The following is a 22,275-nucleotide window of genomic DNA, read 5'->3' as shown; positions in this document are numbered from 1 at the left end:
ATACAATGGAGTATGCCTCTGGGGGTGAAGTCAAACCACTGTGCTTAGTAGCACCAAAGTGACCTCCCCAGGGAGCAAACCTGGGCTGCCCAGGCCTGCTGATGTGGTCCAAAGGAAAGCAGAGCAAGACGTTTGGCACCATCTTGGCTGCAGGAGTTGCCGGAAGGAGGCGTACAAGGCGCCATCTAACCCTCTTAGGGACCACTCCAGATTTGTGTAGGGTTTAGTCCTTAGCCTTTTCTTCTTCTGAATAAGCGTCTCCACCTCCATTGTTCAATTCTATGAATATGTGACAACAGAGTCAGCTGAGCTGGCAGATAGCCACTCTTTAACCCACCCCAATTAACCACACAGTTAGGGGCTGCTAATGATCATAAGCGAAGTGTCCACAATTGCTAGGGTCCTGCAGTCTAAATCAAGCTCGTGGGTAGACTTCAGGCTGGTGGGATTTACTTTGAATCAAACAAGACATTGCGTTAATTATGAGAAAGCAATCAACATGCACTTAAAAACAAAAAAAGCAGGATTGGAACTGTGCAATGTTTAACCCTTTCTCTCTGTTGTATTTCCAGCAGAAATACTTTCCCCCGGGGCAGCAAAGAGCAACTTTGTGGGGAGATTTCTGTTTGGTCTCTATAAAGGATATATATAAGGGATTCTAGATCAGGAGAGGCTCATTTGCTGGTCTCAGCAACCATGAGAGCTCTTCTTGTTGGTTGCAGGCCACCTTTGTCTGTCTCCAACCTCAGTTTCAAAAGAGCCATTCCCACCCCAACCTGGGGGGGGGGGCTTACCTTGGTGGTGGTTTCCAAAATTATTTCCTTGTGCAGCAACTCAGCCACCATCTTCACATGTCCCTCCTTGGAGGCCAGGTGCAAAGCATTCAACCCATTCTGGAAAGAGGAGAGACTCCATGTGACCAGGGCCGGAAGTGAGCTTCCTCGCTCTTCACTGGCCCTGCCTTGCAACCAGTTCAGATTCAGCCAGGGCAGGGGTTCAGTGGTTCAACCCAGAGTGTTGGGGAGAGGGGCAACTGTTCCACACACACCACATGCTTCATCAAGGGGAGCACTGCAGGTGTCCTGCAACATTTCTGGTGTGTGTGATCTCTCTATTATATTTCTGCCACATGCATATATCATAGAATCATAGAATCATAGAGTTGGAATAGACCACAAGGGCCATCGAGTCCAACCCCCTGCCAAGCAGGAAACACCATCAGAGCACTCCTGACATATGGTTGACATATATAATTATGCAGGATCAATCTAAAATATAAAGTTGAAAACATCAAGGAATAGGAATTACACCTAGTAATGCTGAGGTATAAGAAGACAGAAAAGGCAACCATTTTCAGCTTAAAAGAATAATTTTGGTTTGTTATTTGTTCATGACAAACAGCACATTGTTGTTGTTGCTGCTGCTGTCATTATATCATTTAATCTTGTCAATTCAAGTTTGCTACTAGTCACAGCTGTTAATCCTACTAACTACAGGTAGAAGAAATTCCATGGTAATGGTTCTGGACTAAGCTCTTAGCAGGACAGGTCATTGATTCGTCTTCCAACTTGGTCCCAACAATGGCGCCAATAAAGTCTCCAAGTTTCTTCTGGCCATGTTTTGCATATGCACGCACACACTCAATTTACCAATTGTGAAGGTAGAGTTTCTAAGGATATCCTGGCACTGAGAATAACAGCGCATAGTTAAACTGCCACAGGAGGAGGCAGTGGCACCAACTAGGACAACTTCATGGAGGACAAGGCTCTCAATGGCTCCTGGCCAGGATGGCTGTGCTCTGCTTCCACACCTGGAGGCCAGCCACGCTTCTGAATCCCAGTTGACAGGAGGGGAGAGGGCTCTTGTGCTCAAATCCTGCCTGTGGGCTTCCTGCAGGATGCTGGCTTAGATGGGCCATTGGCCTGATCCTGCCAGAACCTTTTCCCACTCTACAATATCCTTTCTGAGGTGAGGCAACCAGAGCTGGGCAAAGGCTGAATCAGTCTGAGTCCATGCGCAGAACCAGCCAGCATGGCTCCACCTTGCCAGCCCCCCTGCTGCCCCCCTGAGCAAGAGGCCACCAGAGCAAGTGAGCAGAGTCCCCTCACCACCTTTCCAAGCACAACAGAGAGACCCTGGAAAAGCGGCCAGGTGAAAGGGGAGACATTTGAAACTCCTATGCACAGGTTGGGGGGGGCATCACCTCTAGACCATCAGTATTTCGCAGGAGGAATCCAAGGGTGTACTTTAGGTCTGTGCAACTGAAGTGGATGAAAGCTAGTCTGTCACGCTGGCACAACAAAACCATTTAACAGCAACAGCAACAACCTGTTGGGATGAATGAATGGTTAAGAGGGAAAGTGTGGGATGAATGAATGATGTATAAACACCCCGGGAACAAATCAGCAGGAATTTGGGAGGAAAGTTCATGGCTGTATAACCCCCCTGCAAGCAAATCAGAATGAATGCTCAATAAAGTCTAAGCTCTGCATAAGCTTTGTGCAAGCAAATCAGTGTACCTGCTCCGTCAATAGGTCATCTTGAGCATAAGCCCAAAGTAACACCACATCCACTCCAGACATTGTAAAGCAGTATTGTACGGGTTTAAGCAGCCGTGCCCCCCCCCGAATCCTGGGGACCACAGGGAGAGTTGATAGGAAGCCCTTATGCCCCTACAGGTAGGGCTACAGTTCTCAGAGTGGTTTAACAATCAATCTCTTTTCCCAGGGAACTTTGGGAATCGTAGCTCTGTAAGGGGAATTAGAGTTTCCAAACAATTCTCAGCACCCTTTAACAAACCAGAATTCCCAGAATTATTATTTGGGTGCGGGGGGGGGGGCACGACTTTTTAAATGGGTATCATAGTGCTTTAAATGTATGCACTATGTGTGGCCCAAGACTGATGGCCATCCTACTGGTGGGTACACAGGTAAATAACGTATTTGCCTTGAAGCCCCAAACTCCCTGCAAGCGGACACAGGCTCCCCCCACCCACCCCAAACCATGTGGATTCTTCCTTCCTTTTCAGCTAGGCACCACATTGGCATCCCAGGGCAATCCGAGGTCTCTTTCTCTTTGCTGCTGGGCATCTAAAGTGGCACATGACAGATGAAAGATGCAGATGCAGGTCCTCTGAGAATGGTGGTGATGGAATCGAGGTTGGTGCAGATGGTGATGGTGATCAGATGGTAGGTTAAGAGGCGGTGCTCAGTTTTGTGTGAGAATACAAGGCTTGTGGGCTAGGTCTGACCACACGCATCCCTCTTTTATCTCATACAGGACATGTGAGGTTGGACCTTGACCACAAGTGTGATATTCCCCAGGGTGGAAAGGCAGGTGCGCTATCAGACCATGAGAGGCCAGCAGTGGACGGGCACCTGGGTCTTCACTTAACAAGCTCCAGAATTTGTCATGACTGGCAGATGATCAGTCCCAGAGCAGATGCCCCATTTGACCGAGAATCAGGTAGTGTAACCCCCCATGCCCATTCGACTCAGGGGGCTTGCTCACCAATTTTCACCGGTGGTTCATCCCAGAAAGCCACATTTCCATTTATTCAATTCCTTAATAAGACTATAGATGGCCAACTTATATAAAACCCAATAGAATAATTAAAACATCATAAAATTACAATATCACAAATGACAGAGCAAAAGACCAGCACTGAATTTTATTTATCTAAAAATTATTGGCAAAACAAAATCATTCTGAACAGGTAATGAAATATCAGAATTGTTTGAATTCAGCTGGAGCAGCATTTCAAAATACTGGTGCCAGTACTATGCTAAAAATCTTAGTTTGTGTGGACACCAAGGGCTTCTGCTTTCCCCATTCCTAGAAAAAGCACAAGTCTGAGCGGTTTCCCCCTTGCCCCACTCCTTTTGTAGGGAAAACCCGCTCCTCAGTGCTAAATCAGAGCAAACGTCAATCTGGAGAAAACCCGAATTGCCATTTGCTCCAATAGGGCGTCGAAGAGCAGTTTCCCTCTAGAGAAAGCAGTGAGACCAGAGGGAGTGTAGATCAGCCCTAAATGAATAGGACCATGGGGAAGTCAGGAGGGCTCCTGATTATTGCAGATTATTGCAGCTGATCTGGGTTTAAGGAATGAGACAACCCTTCAGGTGAGCAGTTTGGGGCTTTGTCCACTGGCAGCTACACATTGAACTTGGTTCAGTAAGATGCAGGCAGCCAGTGCAGAACTGAGATGTTTAGTTTCAGGACTCAGATGCAATGCGGTTCTGGACACAGAATATTATTACTAGTGTAAGAGGATAGCAAGAGCCTGCAGGGTCAGGCCAGGAGTCCCTCTCGTCCACTAGCCTCACAGTGGCCAAGCCGATGCCTCCGTGGGAAGCCCACGAGCAGGACTGAGCCCAAGAGGCCTCTCCTCTCCTGGGGCTCCAGCAAGTGGCATTCAGAAGCATCTCTGCCTCCAAGTGGGGCCCCCGATAGGCTTCTCCTCCACAATCTGTCCAGTCTTCTTTCCAAGCCACTGTTGGTGGCCATCCCTGCCCTTACCTTAACTATGTGCCATGTGACGTACTTTACTTTATCTGTCCCGAATCTCCCAACATTCAGCTTCATTGGATGTCTACATTATTATTTATTAAATGCCAAGATTCCAGTCATTGTAAAAGGGAAGGGTGGATGAAATAGTAGAGGAGCTGACAGGCCAAGGATCCAGGTTTAGTGGCTCAAGCACAGTTGCCTTGTGTGGCTACTGCAATGTCTCTTTTTCCCCTGGCGCCGCTGGGCCTGTCCTCTCACTTAAAAATTAGAGTGCGCGCCCAACTCACAGAACACCAATCCCACAAATCCCCACAGACTACCTCAGATTATCTTGTAGGGGACTTGCGTGAGGTAAACTTAATAATTAGGAGTCTCAGACAGGATTTGTACAAATAAACAATAATGATTTTATTTAACAAGGAAGTTTATGACACAAGTGAATAAAATTTAGGATACTTCAGTTTACAATGTTACTTCACTTCAAGGTTTTCTCAGTTGTTTCACACTTAATACTTTGGTTCTTAACAAGGTGGTACTTTCTGTCAGTTAGACACCCCTTAGACTCCTGCAGTATTCCAAGTAAGAGACCCAAGGGTCCACTGGTTTAGGAGTCTTCTCTCCCCTCCTGACTGGAATGAGACCTAAGTAGATGGTCTCTTTCCAGCTTCTACTTCTCCTGGCTCAGCCTGGCTTTACTCTCCCAGGACACCACACACTGTCCTTCACCCTAAGCTCAGAGACCCCTTTCTCTAGCTGGTGAGATCTTCCTCAGAGTGGATGTTTCTACCCAGAACCAACTCCCTCTCCTCTCTCTCTGCCTATCCTCCCAACCAAAGCCTCCTCCCTCCAAAACTCACTCCCTGTCTCTCCAAATCCGCTCCTTTTCAACTCCCCCTCCTGGAACCTCGGCCAATCAGAGGCTGCCATACATTAACCCTTTTCTGACATGGGGAAAAGAAAAAGAAAATACTCGGGGACCCAACCTGCCCCAGCAAAAACAAACTTTTCCATCACAGCTAGCAGTGCAGAAATACTTCAAAATCCACAGCAGAGGTGGAGATGCCTTTATTAGGACCAACCAAAATGGAACAAAATAGCAAGCCAGCTTTTAGGTTCTACCAGGACACTTAATTTATGGTTACCAGATGTCCCTGTTTCCCAATGAGAGTCCCCAGATTTACAAATCTGTCCCCGGACAAAATCCGTCCCCGGAATGACCCCGGATTTATATTTTAAGTGCTGTAGATTTATTAGTATGGAATGAATGTTGCATGATTGGTTCAATGGCACAAGACACATCATATGGGGACTTCCGGCGAGGCAAAATGGTGGGCATCACGGCAGCGAGCAGCTCCTGAAGCCAGCCAGAGCCAACTGCGCTACCAGGCTGGCTCCAGGCTGCTGAGGCTGCCTCTGCCGTTGCCAAGGGGAAACTGGGGACACCCAGCGCATCAACTGGGGGAACTGCTGACCACCACCCCCACAACCCAAATCGAGCTGGGAGTGAGAGTGCCCAGCCACCCAGCTGCCCAGGAAAACCCCGGAGCTGACGCAGGGAGAAGGAGGAGAGGAGAAGGAAGAGAGAGAAAGAGGAAGGAGAAGGAGAAAAAAGAGGGGAGCCACCGCCGCAGAGGAGCAGAAGTAGGAGAGCACCGGGAGGGCAAGGACACGTAGCCAAGCCCAGGCCCTCACTGAGCCTACTCCATGGCGGCTAGCGCACCAAGAGAGCAGGCCAGGGCCCAGAGGAAGGCTGCGTGACAGAGGAAACTACAGAAGAGAAGATAGTACTTTTTAAAAAAATAAAACTTTTTTCAATAACTTTTTTTTCTCTTAAAAAGAAAAGTGTCCCCGGATTCTTTGAAAAAAATCTGGTAACCTTATCTTAATCAGACAGGAAGTGAAGCAAAGCAGACAGCGGGGGCAGGGGGAGTAACGTGGGGAGAGAGAAAAAGCTGGCTTGGGGGTGAAGTCTCCCCTCTGACACCACCCTTTTTTGTGTAGCAATCCAGAGTAAATTATGTAGAAGAAGAAGATTGCTGAATAAGTCATTGGGAAGAAAGCGAAAGGAAATGAAAAACTAGCACAGTTGCATCGTTTAAGGTTTCAGATCACGGCTTTTCCTGGAGAGGATGTGGGGTCTTGGTGCTGAATTTTGATTTCCCAGACAATCTACATGTATAAACTGTTAATGCCACTGCCTATCTCTCACTGAAGACAAACCTCTAGCATCTGGTAGCAACCCCTCCTTGCCCCAAATTTCTACCACTCCACCTCATGAATGAAACTTCCTGAACAGGGAGGGGGCTCAGTCTGACACACAACTCACCCTGTGATGTGGGAGCACCTCAAGGCAGAAGGCCTCGCCTGTGGCCTGGAAGGGGCACTCAAGGGCAGGAAAAGCTTCCTCTATGGCTTAGACAAACAGGCCCTCAACATGGGAGCCACACTGAACCCAAGGCCTTGGCTCTATTAGCCAGAGCAGTTGCAGTCCTTTCAGGTCAAGGAATAAGCGAAACATTTGGAAGAGCGCCTAAGGCAACAGGAAGCCGAGGTCCGTGTCTGGGAACAGATCAATAAAATGAAATCAGCGGCAGGGCATTTGCTAGCTCTTAGCAGCTGCAGCCGCAGCACCACTGAGCCAGCTGTGATGGCTCCCTTGGCTTCCTCCCGAAAAGAAGCTGTACTCACACCCAACATGCCTAGAAATTAAGGCCGGAACAGAAGAGATCGTTGGCGCTGCAACATACAACCCCCCTAACAGGGGCTACCCCACAACTATGTGCTGTATCCAAGACTGCGGGGAGAAATGTTTCCCATGCTGCCTTCTGACCAGGGGCCAAAGATAGGCTCTTCTGGGTGTGCCCTTGTTCCTCAAAGAACCCTTTCAGTTTCTTACAAAGTCCCAGCTGATGCCTTGCTCCAGAGGCAGACTTTGGCACGGTAATCTTTCATAATATGGCACCCTGAGTTTTGCACCCCCAAATGGATCTTCTCAATTTACACCCCCTTTTACAGGGGAACCACCCATACCACCCTAAATCTGGCACTGGTTGCTCCAAAGATATTATGGGAAATTAAAGTGGCAGCCCTAATTGTTGAGCCTGCTATCAGAGTTCAGGAGAGGCAGCCAGGTCTCACATTTGCAGGATCTACTTTAGGGTAGGCTCAGCCTAGAGCCCTAAGATCCACCAACTGGAGCCAGGTGCAAAAGAGTGGGTCAGGCAGACGGCCACACATGAAGAATTGAGCAAGAGTGGTTTTTATGGCTAACTTTAGGCCCATTGATTTCAGTAGGTCTACTCTGAGCAGAACTTGATTGGATACAACTCAGCATGTGTCTGAGAACATGCTCAGCCCAGGAATTTGTGATCAGTACCAGCAGCAAGCTCACAATGCCTTTCCCACAAAAATCCACTACGGTTCCCCACCTTCTGCAAGTATTGTTTTTTATGGGAGGGAGAGAAAGCTTTTGAGGTGTTGTTTTTGTGAGGTAACCAGGAGTTAAAATCCTTTCTTGCTGATCTGCTGCAAACCACCCAGAACTCTCCCAGTAGATCCCAATCTACCTGACACAGGAGCGGGAATTCCAACACAGGGCGTTGTGCCAGGAGCATCAGTGCAAGGCTTGGGAGGAGGCATGAGAAAGCTTCAAAAAGAATCAGGCTCCGGAAAGCCTGTTCCAAGGGCCTTGCGTGTGAGCGCTCCATTGTTGCTACCAATTTCTGGATGGTAATTTTCCAATTATGTAGGCAATTAACTCCTTAACAAGCTGGTGCTCTTTGAAAAAGAAGCAACCCAGTTAGTCGTCAAAGATGCAATTGTATACTGTTATGTACTAAGCTTGGATCCTAGAACAATAGGCAGGTAGGATCCTAGAATGCAACAACTGATTGGCCTGCAGGAGAACACCAATCAGGCTTCAGGAGGGAAGCAGAATTAGCCAATCAGACGGGACTCATTGTGTAAATAATGTATATAAAGGCCTGAGTTTGGGGGGGGGGGTCAATCACTGTTTTACAAGCATGAAAGAGCATGAAATCACTGCAGGACTCTGAGTATATTTCACATACTCATTTTAATAAACTTCCTGCAACAAAGACTAATGCAGGCATCCCCAACCTGCGGCCCTCCAGATGTTTTGGCCTACAACTCTCATGATCCCTAGCTAGCAGGACCAGTGGTCAGGGCTGATGGGAATTGTAGTCCAAAACATCTGGAGGGCCGAAGGTTGGGGATGCCTGGACTAATGTGACCATCTCCTCCTGAAGGGTCCAAGAGCTGTCTTGCATTATGAAAGTGTACAAATATATAAATAGTGAACGCAACTACTCCCCTGCCCTGCGCTTTTCTCACTTAAACCAGACAGCTTGGGAAAACTGAGGGTGGTTGGAGCCACCCTGCCTCTCCTAAGTCCAGATAATACCCAACAGACACAATTCCACACATCCAGAGGGAATGTGATCCTATTAGACTCCCCCTTTTTTGGTCTCAGTTCTCTAAAAGAGCTGGGGTGGGGGGCACCTTGAATAAGTATTTATTTCTGATCAGTGATGGGGAAGAAAATCTACCCAGGAGCTGTGTGTGTGCATCCATTACCACAAGGCCTCCCTTCCTCTTCTGGGGCGGGAGCCCGGCTTGACAGCGGCACTTCATGATAATGAGCACAACAGTCTCTCCCAATTAAGAACAAATGGCAGCTGCCTCCAGAATCAAGGGCTGGATTTGTGGCTGTGCCTGTGCCTGCGCTGGGGGAAAAGAGACTCTCCAGAGAAACACATCTTCTTCCGCAGCAGAACAGGATCAAACAGCAGTGCAGCAAGATACAAAATCACCCAACATGACCACAAAGTGAAGTGGCTGCTTCAAGGGAAGGTTGTGCAGTGAAATTAGGGATAAGGGAGGAATTCATTCTGTGTGCATTTTAAACTGGAACTTACCAAATTTGCTCTAGACAAACCAAAATACAACTTTCCTCCAAGCCCGGGAATGGAAAGGGAGCAAGCTGGGTTAACTTTATCAGAAGAGAGATGGGGAGGAGATGCAACCCTGTTGGGTCTCCTTGATCTCTCAGTGGCTTCTGAAACCATCAATCATGGTGTCCTCAGGGAACAACTCCAGGGGTGGGAGGAAGATGGAGGCACTGGACTGCAGTGGTTCCACTTCTACCTTCAGCGTATTTGGCAGGAAACAGCACGGGGGGACAACTGCTTGGAGCCACAGCCTTTAGATCGTGGGGCCCCTCAAAGGTCCATCTTGTCCCCCGTGCTGTTTAATGTCTATATGAAGCCATTAGAACCCATCAACTGGGGATTTGGAGCGTGGTCTCATCAGCATGCAGAAGGCTCTCTCCCCATTTCCCACTTAAATCAGGAGAGGCTGTTTGAGTGCTGAAACTAGCAGCCTAGAGGCTTTGACGGCTAGAGAGGGTGGGCAATAAACTAAAGCTAAATCTAGACAAGATGGAGTTCCTGTGAGTAAGTGGTACTCAGTTTTAGGTATGGGGATGTTGGCCTGTTCTAGACAAGGTAGCATTCCCCCTGAGAGAGCAGGAACGTGGCTTGTGAGGTGCTCCTCAATGCAAAGCTTTCTCTGGCGGGACACAGGTGGCGTCACTTGCAAGGAGCGCTTACAGCCAATTACACCCATTCCTAGCCCAAGAGCATTTCATCTCAGTGATCCATGCTCTAAGCACCTCCCAGATAGATTCCTGCAATGCACTCTACATGGGCAGCTCTTTGGAAGCTGCAGCTCATGCAGAATGACGCTATGCAGTTACTTTATGGTGTGGCAAGAGATGATATCACCCCCATCCTCAAGGCAATGTGCTGACTGCCTGTGAGCTGTCAGACCCAATTCACAGTGTTTGTACTAGTGGCCAAAGCCCTAAGTGAATGGGGACTATTAAGGGGACTATATAAGGAGGGAGGAGCTTGGTTTTTTAAATAGCAGTTGGATGTTCTATTAATCACATGTTTTGTATACAGGTGTAACCTTCACTTATAAAACAATAAAATACTTTTCTATTTAATGAAGTAGGCCAATCCTGCTGTGCTTGATCGTCTCCTGCTTCTTCTGCTAGGTTGGGCCTTGGTGCTCTGCTCCAAAGTCACAGGACTATAGAAATCTGCTTGTTGCAGAGTCAGAGTGTTGCTCTGCGTAGCTGAGCACTGCTGGCAACAGCTCTCCAGGGTTTCAGACAGAAGACAACCCCAATCCTGCCTGGAGATGCCAGGGATTGAACCTGAGACCTTCCACACACAAAGCACTCAAAGTGCTCCACTGCTGAGACACAGCCCTGACCTGACAACACCTCTGACACAGGGCACTTTGAGACTGCTGCTGTTTTGCAAGAGGGATTCAGTTGCTTCTGGGCAAATTCAGGTTGCACCATTAAGGTGATCTGGCACACTTGGACAACAAATCCACTTCCCTCCCCTTGAACTTTTTCTGCAATAAGAAAAGTGACAGGATAATGCACCAGAAAGTATGAGGTAACACTTTCTCATAAACAAATCTGAACAAACGCTCAGTAAAAAGCCAACATCATAGCCCATCCCTACAAACGTTGCACAAACAAATCCAAATGAAAGCAGCACTAAACAGGCCGCCATCTTGAAGCTGCCATAGACACACATATGTTCCGAATGGGAATTTCTCCTCATTGAAGATGCTTGGTCAGAGCTAGTCCAGAACATGCACCTCTGTGGCCCAAAGCAGCCCAAGGTCCTAGCATTAAGGTCAAGGTCACATAACGTCTGAGCTGTCAGGAGCCCAGGCTGCCGTCTTGATAACACAGCACGCAAGTCGTAATTATTGCAAAGCAAACAATTAGCCTCTGATGCTCTAGCCGAGCATCCGTCTCTTACGATTCAGTTGACCCTTCTGAAGACTGCTTCCTGCTTCTGCAGAATATTCTGAACCTATGATCCTTATGTTTCTGGGTTTGTTTTCTGTCTAATATTTTCCCTATTCGTCTACTCCTTGGGCTCATGGGGTTAACTGCCTCCTCTTCCGGTGAGGAAATGCTTACCCTCCTGCCTTCCGAGCCTCCCTGTGCTTCTTGATAGAGTTGGCTTCTCTCCAGCCTACCCTCTGCTAATGGCAATAATAATAATAATAATAATAATAATAATAATTTTTATACCCCGCCCATCTGGCAGGGTTTCCCCAGCCACTCTGGGTGGCTTCCAACAGAATATTAAAATACAATAGTATATTAAACATTAAAAGCTTCCCTAAACAGGGCTGCCTTCATTTCATTGTCAAGAAAGGGGGGGGAGGGTTGACAGCCGACTGCTTCCAGCTGTCTGAGAGAAATGCAAGCCTCTCTGTTGCTGACTGCATTCTAACTCATGCTGTACTTTGGGCAGACATGTTCCTGACATGAGCTCAGAAGCAGGTTAATTACACACCAGAGGTGTGAAATGCTAACACCTTCTCCCTAGCAGAGTCAAGGGAGTAATGACTCTAGGAAGCCTGCAAGGGAAAGAGAAGTGAGCCGTGCCACTCGGTAAAAAACATGCAGCCACATCTCCACACAGCAGACACAAAGACCTGGTTTCATAGTCATTCCCCTCTCCTGGAAATGCAGTTGTGTGAGAGGGACAAGGGATCTCCAAGAGAGAGTTCTCAGCAACTACAGCAAACTACAAGATTCAGAAATGACAAAAGGAAGGACTTCTTCATGCAGCGCAGAGTTAGACTATGGAACTTACTCCCACAAGAGGCAGTGATGCCCACCAACTTGGATGGTTTGAGAAGAAGATTGGGCAGATTCATGTCTAGTGGCCATGATGGCTATGTTCCAGCCACCATCATAGAATCATAGAATCATAGAATCCTAGAGTTGGAAGAGACCACAAGGACCATCGAGTCCAACCCCCTGCCAAGCAGGAAACACCATCAGAGCACTTCTGACATATGGTTGTCAAGCCTCTGCTTAAAGACCTCCAAAGTAGGAGACTCCACCACACTCCTTGGCAGCAAATTCCACTGTCAAACAGCTCTTACTGTCAGGAAGTTCTTCCTAATGTTTAGGTGGAATCTTCTTTCTTGTAGTTTGGATCCATTGCTCCATGTCCGCTTCTCTGGAGCAGCAGAAAACAACCTTTCTCCCTCCTCTATGTGACATCCTTTTATATATTTGACCATGGCTATCATATCACCCCTTAACCTCCTCTTCTCCAGGCTAAACATGCCCAGCTCCCTTAGCCGTTCCTCATAAGGCATCGTTTCCAGGCCTTTGACCATTTTGGTTGCCCTCCTCTGGACACGTTCCAGTTTGTCAGTGTCCTTCTTGAACTGTGGTGCCCAGAACTGGACACAGTACTCCAGGTGAGGTCTGACCAGAGCAGAATACAGTGGCACTATTACTTCCCTTGATCTAGATGCTATACTCCTATTGATGCAGCCCAGAATTGCATTGGCTTTTTTAGCTGCCGCGTCACACTGTTGGCTCATGTCAAGTTTGTGGTCAACCAAGACTCCTAGATCCTTTTCACATGTACTGCTCTCAAGCCAGGTGTCTATATATAAGAGAACCAGGGAACTATGGGGGGGGGGGAGAGAGAGAGCTGCTGGACTCAGGTCCTGCTTGTGGGCCTCCCACGGGCATCTCTCTGGGTGGCCATTCAGAGAACAGGATGCGGGACTAGGAGAGCCATTGGCCTGATCCTGTAGAGCTCCTATGCGGAATGTGCTTCCACAAGAGGCAGTGATGGACACCAACCTGGATGGCCTTAATTGACACCTTCCTGGGGCATAAGGCTACTCATGGCAACTAGCCTGGGTGGCTACGTTTCTACGTTTCTACCTCCGCTGCTGGAGGCAGCATGTGTTGGAGCACCAGTTGCTAGCAAACACCAGGGGGAAGACTGCTGGGCTGCTCAGGCCCTGCCTGCAGGCACCCCATAGACATCAAGTCGTCCGTTGTGAGAAAGGGGTGCCAAGACGCTCTTCTTACAGTCTTTGGCTCTGCAGATGGCCTCAAATGCTGGACTGGATGATGCAGCAGAGCTCTTGCTATGTTCTGATGTTGTTCCAGGAAGTTTGCGAGCCCAGAGATAGAGGGGCATTATTGGCTTGTTTTTGTTTTTATCATGTATTTTGTGTTTTTTATCTTGCATTTTTTATGTAGTGAATGGCCCTGAGATCTATGGATAAAGGGTGCTATACAAACTCAATCAATAAATAGCACAAAATAAATCATAGGAATCATAGGAACAGAGAAGCCGCCTTAGGACTTGCCCAAACTTCCATATTTCCCATGCCAAGAAAGGACAGCTTTCTGTTTGCCTTGTGCTTTCCAGGCACAGGTCTGACTGGTTTTCCCCTTGCCCTGCTCTTTTCCCATGGAAAACCCACTCTTTGGGGCTAAATCAGAGCAAACAGCCATTTGTGGAAAGCCTCCATTTGCCATTTGTGTCAACTGAGCGCTGAAGAAGGAAAGCAGCAGGCAAGAGGAAGGATGGGTCAGTCCTTAGTTATACCTAGTACTGCCGCCTAAACATTTCCACAGAGTTCTGGAGGTAGGGGTGGGCAGTAAGGGGCTGTGGGGCAAAAGAACATAGCAATTTTTACTGAAGGAAAAAACAGCGCCCTCCCCCCCCCCCTGCTGCGTCATCTGATAAGGAACGGTAAGCACACCTGAAGCTGTCTGAAAATAACTAGGAATTTTGCTTTTGTGACAGTGGGGGTAGTACTCAGCCCGATTGCTACTTCCACTGAGTCAGATCACGTTCCCACCTCTCCTGCTCCCTGTCTCCCAGGACCAGACAAGGACTGGAGAGGGAGGAGCAGAAACAGGTTGCATGCTGACGCAGCCTTCACCTGCTTGCACACAGCTCAGGTGGGCGAGATACATAAGCGGAGGTGGGAGGTGGGGCCTCTCTGTTGCGGCAGCTGCTTCATTGGGTGCACACCTGGGAGCAGCTGAGAGATGGGACGGACATGTCTTTCCCTAACATGCTAAGTGCACTTTTGACAATAAAGAGCTGATTCCTCACTCTGGGCATTCCGTGCCCAACTGCGCTGTGACACCAAGATTCCTATTTGTAAGCTCCAGCAACTGTTTCCCTGGAAGAGCCTCCAGGGCATGCAGGGCAGAGATGGCAGAGAACTGGTTTCCATGCAAGCCCACTCCATCAGCAGGCTGAAGCAGCCCAGAAGTGGCTCTGGGGATGAGCCAGGTGAGTCACGGTCTGCCTGTGGAGCCCTTCCCCCACCTCGCCTGCAAGCCTGCCAGTGGGGAATGCAAAATGGGCTCCCCAAGGGCGCTGGCTCGTGTGCTCTCCCTTAATGAAGGACTCTGGCTTCTCTGTTTGGGTTCTGGGAGACAGGAAGAGCCCTCTCCAGAATATTTTATGCAGCAGGTAGAATAGCCCAAATCCTTCCCCTGCAAAAGTCACCTTGTAGCTTGGACTTTCTCTTGCACACACGCCTTAGAAGCAAACGCAGGCAGGAAGAAGACAAACTGCCAGATGTCTTCTTAGCTACATAAGAGCAGCCCTGCTGGAACAGAGCAAAGGCCTGTCTAGTCCGGCATTCTGTTTATTGAGCACCTCCACACAGCTCACGCGTGAGGCAGGAAGAAGGAAAGCCCTCTCACATCCAGGGGCATATTGCAATAGTAAGGAGCTTTTTTCAGACAAAAGGCCACATTTCCCTCTGGATAAGCTTCTGGGGCCACATGCCAGGGTGGGCAGGGCCAGCTGTAAAAGTGGAGGGATGTGGTGAGGGACACATTTGGGTGCTACACGACTCCCTTGTTTCTATACTTGATACATCATTTGCCCAGGCCATGATCCAGGTCAAGAAGAGCCAATGGGTGAGCAAGGTCACTCTGGAACCTTGGAACCTAGGAATCTTAGAATCATAGAATCATAGAGTTGGAAGAGACCACAAGGGGCATCGAGTCCAACCCCCTGCCAAGCAGGAAACACCATCAGAGCACTCCTGACATGCAGCCCTCGAGATGTTGCTAGACTACAACTTCCAATTCCTTGACCAGTAGCCAAGCTAGATGGGGCTGATCGGAGTTTGAGTCCAGCAACATTTAGAAGGCCACAGGGCAGCTCCCCATAATCCACACTGGCTGGCAGCAGTTTTCTGGGGTTTCAGAGAAGAATCTTCCCCAGCCTGGCCTGGAGATGCCGGGGTTGTATCAGCGACCTTCTGCAGGCCAATCTGATGCTCTGCTACTGAGCTCCATTCCTTCTCCTAAGAAGGGAATCATAGAATCATAGAATCATAGAATCATAGAATCATAGAGTTGAAATAGACCACAAGGACCACCAAGTCCAACCCCCTGCCAAGCAGGAAACACCATCAGAGCACTCCTGACATATGGTTGTCAAGCCTCTGCTTAAAGACCTCCAAAGTAGGAGACTCCACCACACTCCTTGGCAGTAAATTCCACTGTCGAACAGCTCTTACTGCCAGGAAGTTCTTCCTAATGTTTAGGTGGAATCTTCTTTCTTGTAGTTTGGATCCATTGCTCCGTGTCCACTTCTCTGGAGCAGCAGAAAACAACCTTTCTCCCTCCTCTATGTGACATCCTTTTATATATTTGAACATGGCTATCATATCACCCCTTAACCTCCTCTTCACCAGGCTAAACATGCCCAGCTCCCTTAGCCGTTCCTCATAAGGCATCGTTTCCAGGCCTTTGACCATTTTGGTTGTCCTCCTCTGGACACGTTCCAGTTTGTCAGTGTCCTTCTTGAACTGTGGTGCCCAGAATTGGACACAGTACTCCAGGTGAGGTCTGACCAGAGCAGAATACAGTGGCACTATTACTTCCCTTGATCTAGATGCTATACTCCTATTGATGCAGCCCAGAATTGCATTGGCTTTTTTAGCTGCCGCGTCACAGTGTTGGCTCATGTCAAGTTTGTGGTCAACCAAGACTCCTAGATCCTTTTCACATGTACTGCTCTCAAGCCATCTTGTATTTGTGCCTCTCATTTTTTTTGCCCAAGTGCAATACTTTACATTTCTCCCTGTTAAAATTCATCTTGTTTGTTTTTGCCCAGTTCTCTAATCTGTCAATGTCGTTTTGAAGTGTGATCCTGTCCTCTGGGGTGTTAGCCACCCCTCCCAGTTTGGTGTCATCTGCAAATTTGATCAGGATGCCCTTGAGTCCATCATCCAAGTCGTTGATAAAGATGTTGAGTAAGACCGGGCCCAAGACAGAACCCTGTGGCACCCCACTAGTCACTCTTCTCCAGGATGAAGAGGAACCATTGATGAGCACCCTTTGGGTTCGGTCAGTCAGCCAGTTACAAATCCACTGAGTGGTAGCAGAGTCAAGACCACATTTTACCAGCTTCTTTACAAGAATATCATGGGGCACCTTGTCAAATGCCTTGCTGAAATCAAGGTAGGCTACATCCACTGCGTTCCCTTTATCTACAAGGCTTGTAATTCTGTCAAAAAACGAGATCAGGTTAGTCTGACATGACCTATTTTTCAGAAATCTTGTGGCACCCTTTGACCAGCAGCTCTGACTGTTCATCACACTGGGCAGCTCCACACAGATCCAGAAGGTTCACTCTTTCAGGCCAGGATTCCTGGACATTTTCCTTCAGCTCAAGAAATGAAGATGCAGAATTCTGTACTCAACTTCCGCCATGCAGTTGTGCAACCCTGTTGTGCAGGAGGCTATGCCACCTAACTCTCTCCTGGTTAGGCCCTGAAAGCCCTGAAGAACTGAGGTTGAGGTTACCTCAGGGATCGCCTGAACCCTTACAGCTCAGTCACTGAGCATCTGCAGGAGCGTCACTGGTCGTCTACCGAGTTGGTGGGGATCATTTGACAACAGCAGGAAGCCAAGCCTTTAGGGTCCTGGGCCCAGGATTGCAGGATAATCTGCCCATAGAGATTCAGCAGGTGCCTTCTGTTTCCACTTTTAACCTCCTGGTGAAAACACTTCTATTCCGTCAGGCAATTAAGAAAACACCTTTCCACAATAGTCAGCTGGCTTCTAATTTTGACATTTTATATGATTTTTACTGCCTGGTTTTATGTACAATTATAAACAGCTCTATTTTTTAAAAAAAGTTTATGCATAGTGGTAAATAAATATGTTTACAAATGATTATTTAAGGCAGAAAGCATCCCATGGCAAGAAAGGTCTCTCTTCCCTCCACACAATCCCTAAAGTTCAAGTAATCTGGATGTGCACTAATTATATTATCTATTTTACTTTTTTACTTATTTATCTTTAGTAAATTTGTATTTAATAGATCTCAAGGCGCTTCACAACATGAAAATACAAGCTAGAAGCCATAGTTATTCAGCAGTGAGTGAAACATATTCTGCACATGCCCAGGGGTGCTCTTTTTATTATTACTTGACACATTCTGGAGCTTAGACTGCAAGAAAAATTCTGCCTGGCAAAAGAATGAGGGAAACTCAAGAGCTCTAAAAAATGAGGGAGCTGATCTTCTACCTCTTACCTGGCACCGCAGCTGGCGCAAACTGGAGGACCACGAGGCCACCTGAACAGCGTCTGATTAGACACCAAGGGCAGAACGCAAGCTCCTGGCTGGATCAATCAAGACCAAGCCAAAAGCTGGTGGACCAAGGATAGGGGGTGTCAGGGAAGAGCTCATGGCCTACCTGGTTGCAGGTGTTGATATCCACACCATTCCTCAAGTGGTCCAGAGCCTTATCCAAGTTTCCAGATCGTGCCGCCCGTAAGAAGCTGGTCGCAGCATCAGCCTTAGAAAGAGAAGAGGCATTGTTAGTGGGTGTATTGGGCTGAAGTGCAGCTCTCGCTGAAGTGGTTACGCAGCATCTGGGATTCCGATTGCAGGTGGGGGCTCACCTGATTGCTCCTCCACACAAAAATAAACAAATCCTTGCACACAGAAAGTTAGCGTCTCAGGGAGTAGGACTTGGTGCCAGCCAGCACCCAGGGAAGGCGAGGCCAAACCCTTCTAAGTCTAACCAGCATTTTGACTGAGGGAAGAACACTGTTAAAAGAAGCACAGACCTGCCGCCCAATATGGCAAATGAACGTACAGTGGTACCTCGGGTTAAGTACTTAATTCGTTCCAGAGGTCCGTACTTAACCCGGAACTGTTCTTAACCTGAAGCACCACTTTAGCTAATGGGGCCTCCTGCTGCTGCCGCACCACCGGAACACGATTTCTGTTCTCATGCTGAAGCAGAGTTCTTAACCTTAAGCACTATTTCTGGGTTAGCGGAGTCTGTAACCTGAAGCGTATGTAACCTGAAGCGTATGTAACCCGAGGTACCACTGCACCAAGTTTTCCCCTCCCCCTCCGTAACACGTGGCACCACTCACTGTATGTCTTGATATCACTAAGCAGCAAGTTTCCCTGCCCCACACTACTAAAACACACATTTTTACAAAGTAATTTCTCCAAATATAATGCACTTTTCTATGCTATTTACACTTACCCTACAATATTTATTTTTATTTCTTTATTAAATTTGTATACCGACCTATTCCTGTAGATCTCAAAGATAGGCATCTTTACACGCTTTCCTTGTCTGGAGAACTGCATTGAGGACATTCAGAAAAGTACAAATGCTAAAGAACAGCTGTGCTTCAGTTTGCATACTGTTTCACAGAGGGTGGATTTGGTAGGTTTACTACCGTTAAATGTAAACTGAATTTAATTTCTCCATTTTCAGCAGAAGCGTTGCATATCTTATGACATGAAGCTCCGCAAGAGGTCTCCTTCCTCAGCTCCCCTGTGGAGGTCAGGGGCTTCCCTTCAAAACAAGCAGGGGGGACCTTGAGTCCTCCAGACGTCCTTGAACTACAGCTCCCCTCCTCCACTGGCCAGGCTTGCCAGGGATGCTTGGAGGGCTCCCCCTCCGGCTTCAGAGTATCCAATTAGAATTAAAACAAAACAGGTTGGGTTTTTTTGTATTTAGTTTTTGGCAAATTTTTAAGTTTTAACATTTTATTTAAAAAAAAACCAACAGATGCCTTAAACAAAAACATTAAATGCTGATGAAACTGAAGGCAATATTGCAACTGATCACTGTGCTTTTACATCTCAGAGGGATTTCTCCCCTTCCAAAGCTCCTAAATCCAACAACATCCATAATGCCAGCCTAGGTATTGCTAACCCAGAAATACATAGGGAGATAGGTGCTGCCTTGTGCCAGGTCCACCAAAGGACCGCCTGACTCTGTATGGCCACAATGACCAGCTAAGCAGAGAAGGAGCTGAACGTCCTGATTTGGGGTGAGCATTGGGAGCTCTCATCTTAGGCTGACACAGCAGATTGTTTTTATCGCAAGAGCTGACCGTGGGCTGGTTTTGCACTCACAATGCAGTCAACAAATGACATGCTGTAGCAGACCTACCAATTGCCTTGTCTTAAGTGGGACAGCCCCACTTTCTTTGGAGGTGCCTTGGACTCTGCCTTTGTCCCAGGGCACCCCGATTACAGCCCTACCTGGGAATGCTGGGGATCCAGTGAGGAACCTTCTGTGTGCAATGCAAGTTCTCTACCGCTGAACTACAGCCTTTCCACAGATGCATTTGCCTTTCTTTTTTTCTTTTTTGCTTTTTTTAGCATTTATATCCCACACTACCTATATTCTGCCCAGAACAGCTCACAAAAAAGGATAAATAGAAAAGTTAGCATGTAAGTTCATGAACATGACCAGATCTTTTTTCCAAAAAATGAAAAACAAACATAACATTGGTACATTCTTATAAACAAGATATGATAACCAAATCTCACATTGTTTAAATTAAGTTTTAGTGATGTGTCTGTTCCGTAATTCTCACCTCTTTCAGAAACATCGCATTCAGCCTGCCTACAGCTTTCCCCAGGTGTTCACAGGTAGAGGCATCATAGCTGACTACAGCAAACCCTCCAAAGTTCAGCCAAGAAAGATTGGGACGTACACCTCTTGCCTCCTTCCCCAAGCCCAGTAAGAGCTTGCCCAGCTTTGGGAAGGAGGACTCCAGCGTGCTGCCAGAGCCTCGGGCCTCCTTTCCCAGGGGGTGGTTTTGAAGGGTTAATCTTCATATTTTCTACACATAGTGAGTTTCTGCAAAATTTACTTCTGCAAATTGTGGTCAAGCCAGCTACCAGACAGGCTATGGGGCCATTTCCTGCCTTGCGCTTCCTGCTTCAGTAATGCAAGATAAGAATAGACACGTACAAGGGGCTGCTTAGCTAGCAAAAAGGACACGTGTACGAAGGAGAGGGGAGGGACTGCTAAGCAAGCAGAAAAGGCACACGTACAGGGGTAAGACGAGGGAGTGCTTAGCAAGCAATATTGATATGCCCTAAAAGGGAATAAGTGAAAACTTGCCAGCTGATTGGGGAAGTTTTGGGGGAGGTCTGAGAGGTGGGTGAATGCTTTCAGGTATAATAAAGTTTGCTGATGTGTATTACTTTGCAGCCAGATTTCAGAAGTTATTCTGCTGGCTGTCTCTGTGCACAGATTAAACCCTTTTCTCCAAAGAAGAAACTTTCCTGGTGTTATTTTACTCTTTCTTTGGTCCTGGGGACGCGGGCAAAACGATTCCCTGGCGAAATAAGGCTTTATATTTTTGGGGGCTCTGGTCCGGGATATCGCCCCACCCCAGAGGACCGAGGAGAGCCAGGCTCGACCTGAGGTGAACAGTTCAGATCGGCGTTCGCATTTCCAGGGCACACCCTGCCAGTTTGTAGGGGGAGATTGCCACACCGTCCTGGAGTGGAGACACCTGGTCGAGGGAGAAAAGAGGCCGAAAGAGGGAATCCGCAGCGGAGAGAAAAAGGTAAGCCCGAAGGAAAGGGCTAGGGGCCCGAGGGAAAGGGCCAGAGGCCTGATCAGCCTCACCTGGTAGCAGTAAAGTGCTGCCAGGAAAGGAACTGGCCGTGGCAACAGGGTGCCGCCAGTAAGGTTTGGGAAAGGGAATGGGGCAGAGGGAATTGAGTGTTTTGTTGGCATGTTGTGTGTCAGATACTCTGGTGGATGAATTATTGAATGAGGGCCAAGGCTTAGTGTCCCCTTGGCCGAGCGATTGTAGGGTTGTGCATTTTCTGACAATATGTAGCATGTGGAGTGTGAGAGAATTTTGAAACCCGGTTAGGAGTGGAGTATCTGAAAAATGGGGTCTGGAGCAAGCCAATGTATTCCTCTGGAATGCTTTTTAAATAACTGGAAAACTGCATGGCTTTGATTTGCAATTAATCAACCCCCTGTGGCGAATCAACCCCCTGTGGCAAAATATATTAAATGTCCACCCAGACCAGATCCCCTATATCTCTACATGGAAGACCAATGTAGAAAAGAATCTACCATGGCTAAAGTCTTTTTTTTTTTTTTATAAAATTTTTATTGGGTTTTCACATTTTATATAGACAACAACAAAGACACAAAAAACAAATAAACACATAAACAAAGAAAAAAAAGAAAAGAAAAGAAAACAACAACAAACATATATGCTTTCCCAAAAATGTTATTTCCTAACCCTGGTCATGGACTTCCCCCTACCCCCTCCCTTGCATCCCCATTTCCAAATTTATGTCAGCAAATTAGCATTTCCCTGTCTTAATATTAATCCTTTTATAAAAACAAACAAAATTAATTTTTCCTAAGTTGGACTTCAATTCCCTTCCATCGATTTCCCGTTTTGTCTTGAATAATGATCTTTTTTAACCAAATCCCATGATCATGAGTGTTGTTAGAACTTAATTTTTCCCTCCCTCCCATCCCCGGTTTGCGTCCCTTCCCAAAGCATGTCCAAAATAACAGTTCCTAGCCCGGATTCCTCACGTC

The 22,275-nt window shown here is 47.5% G+C and overlaps 1 protein-coding gene across 11 annotated transcripts in view; it reads right to left on the bottom strand.

Annotated features, from left to right (window-relative positions):
- ANK1 (ankyrin 1) overlaps positions 1-22,275 on the bottom strand; it is a 189,089-nt gene that overhangs the window by 87,182 nt on the left and 79,632 nt on the right. For all 11 annotated transcript variants that reach the window (XR_014221487.1, XM_082229684.1, XM_082229690.1 and 8 more), the window contains exons 2-3: positions 18,130-18,231; positions 795-893 (exon numbers count right to left, since the gene is read on the bottom strand). Coding sequence is in view for 10 of the 11 variants with exons in the window: in XM_082229684.1 (XP_082085810.1) it covers positions 795-893; positions 18,130-18,231 (201 nt within the window). In the remaining variant the exon portion in view is untranslated. The remainder of the gene's footprint in view (positions 1-794; positions 894-18,129; positions 18,232-22,275) is intronic.

The sequence above is a fragment of the Podarcis vaucheri genome (genome assembly GCF_965113315.1).
Source record: "Podarcis vaucheri genome assembly, chromosome: 7".
Classification (NCBI taxonomy): Eukaryota; Metazoa; Chordata; class Lepidosauria; order Squamata; family Lacertidae; genus Podarcis; species Podarcis vaucheri.
The sequence above is the reverse complement of the archived record's forward strand: the minus strand, read 5'-3'. Positions and strand labels throughout refer to the sequence as shown.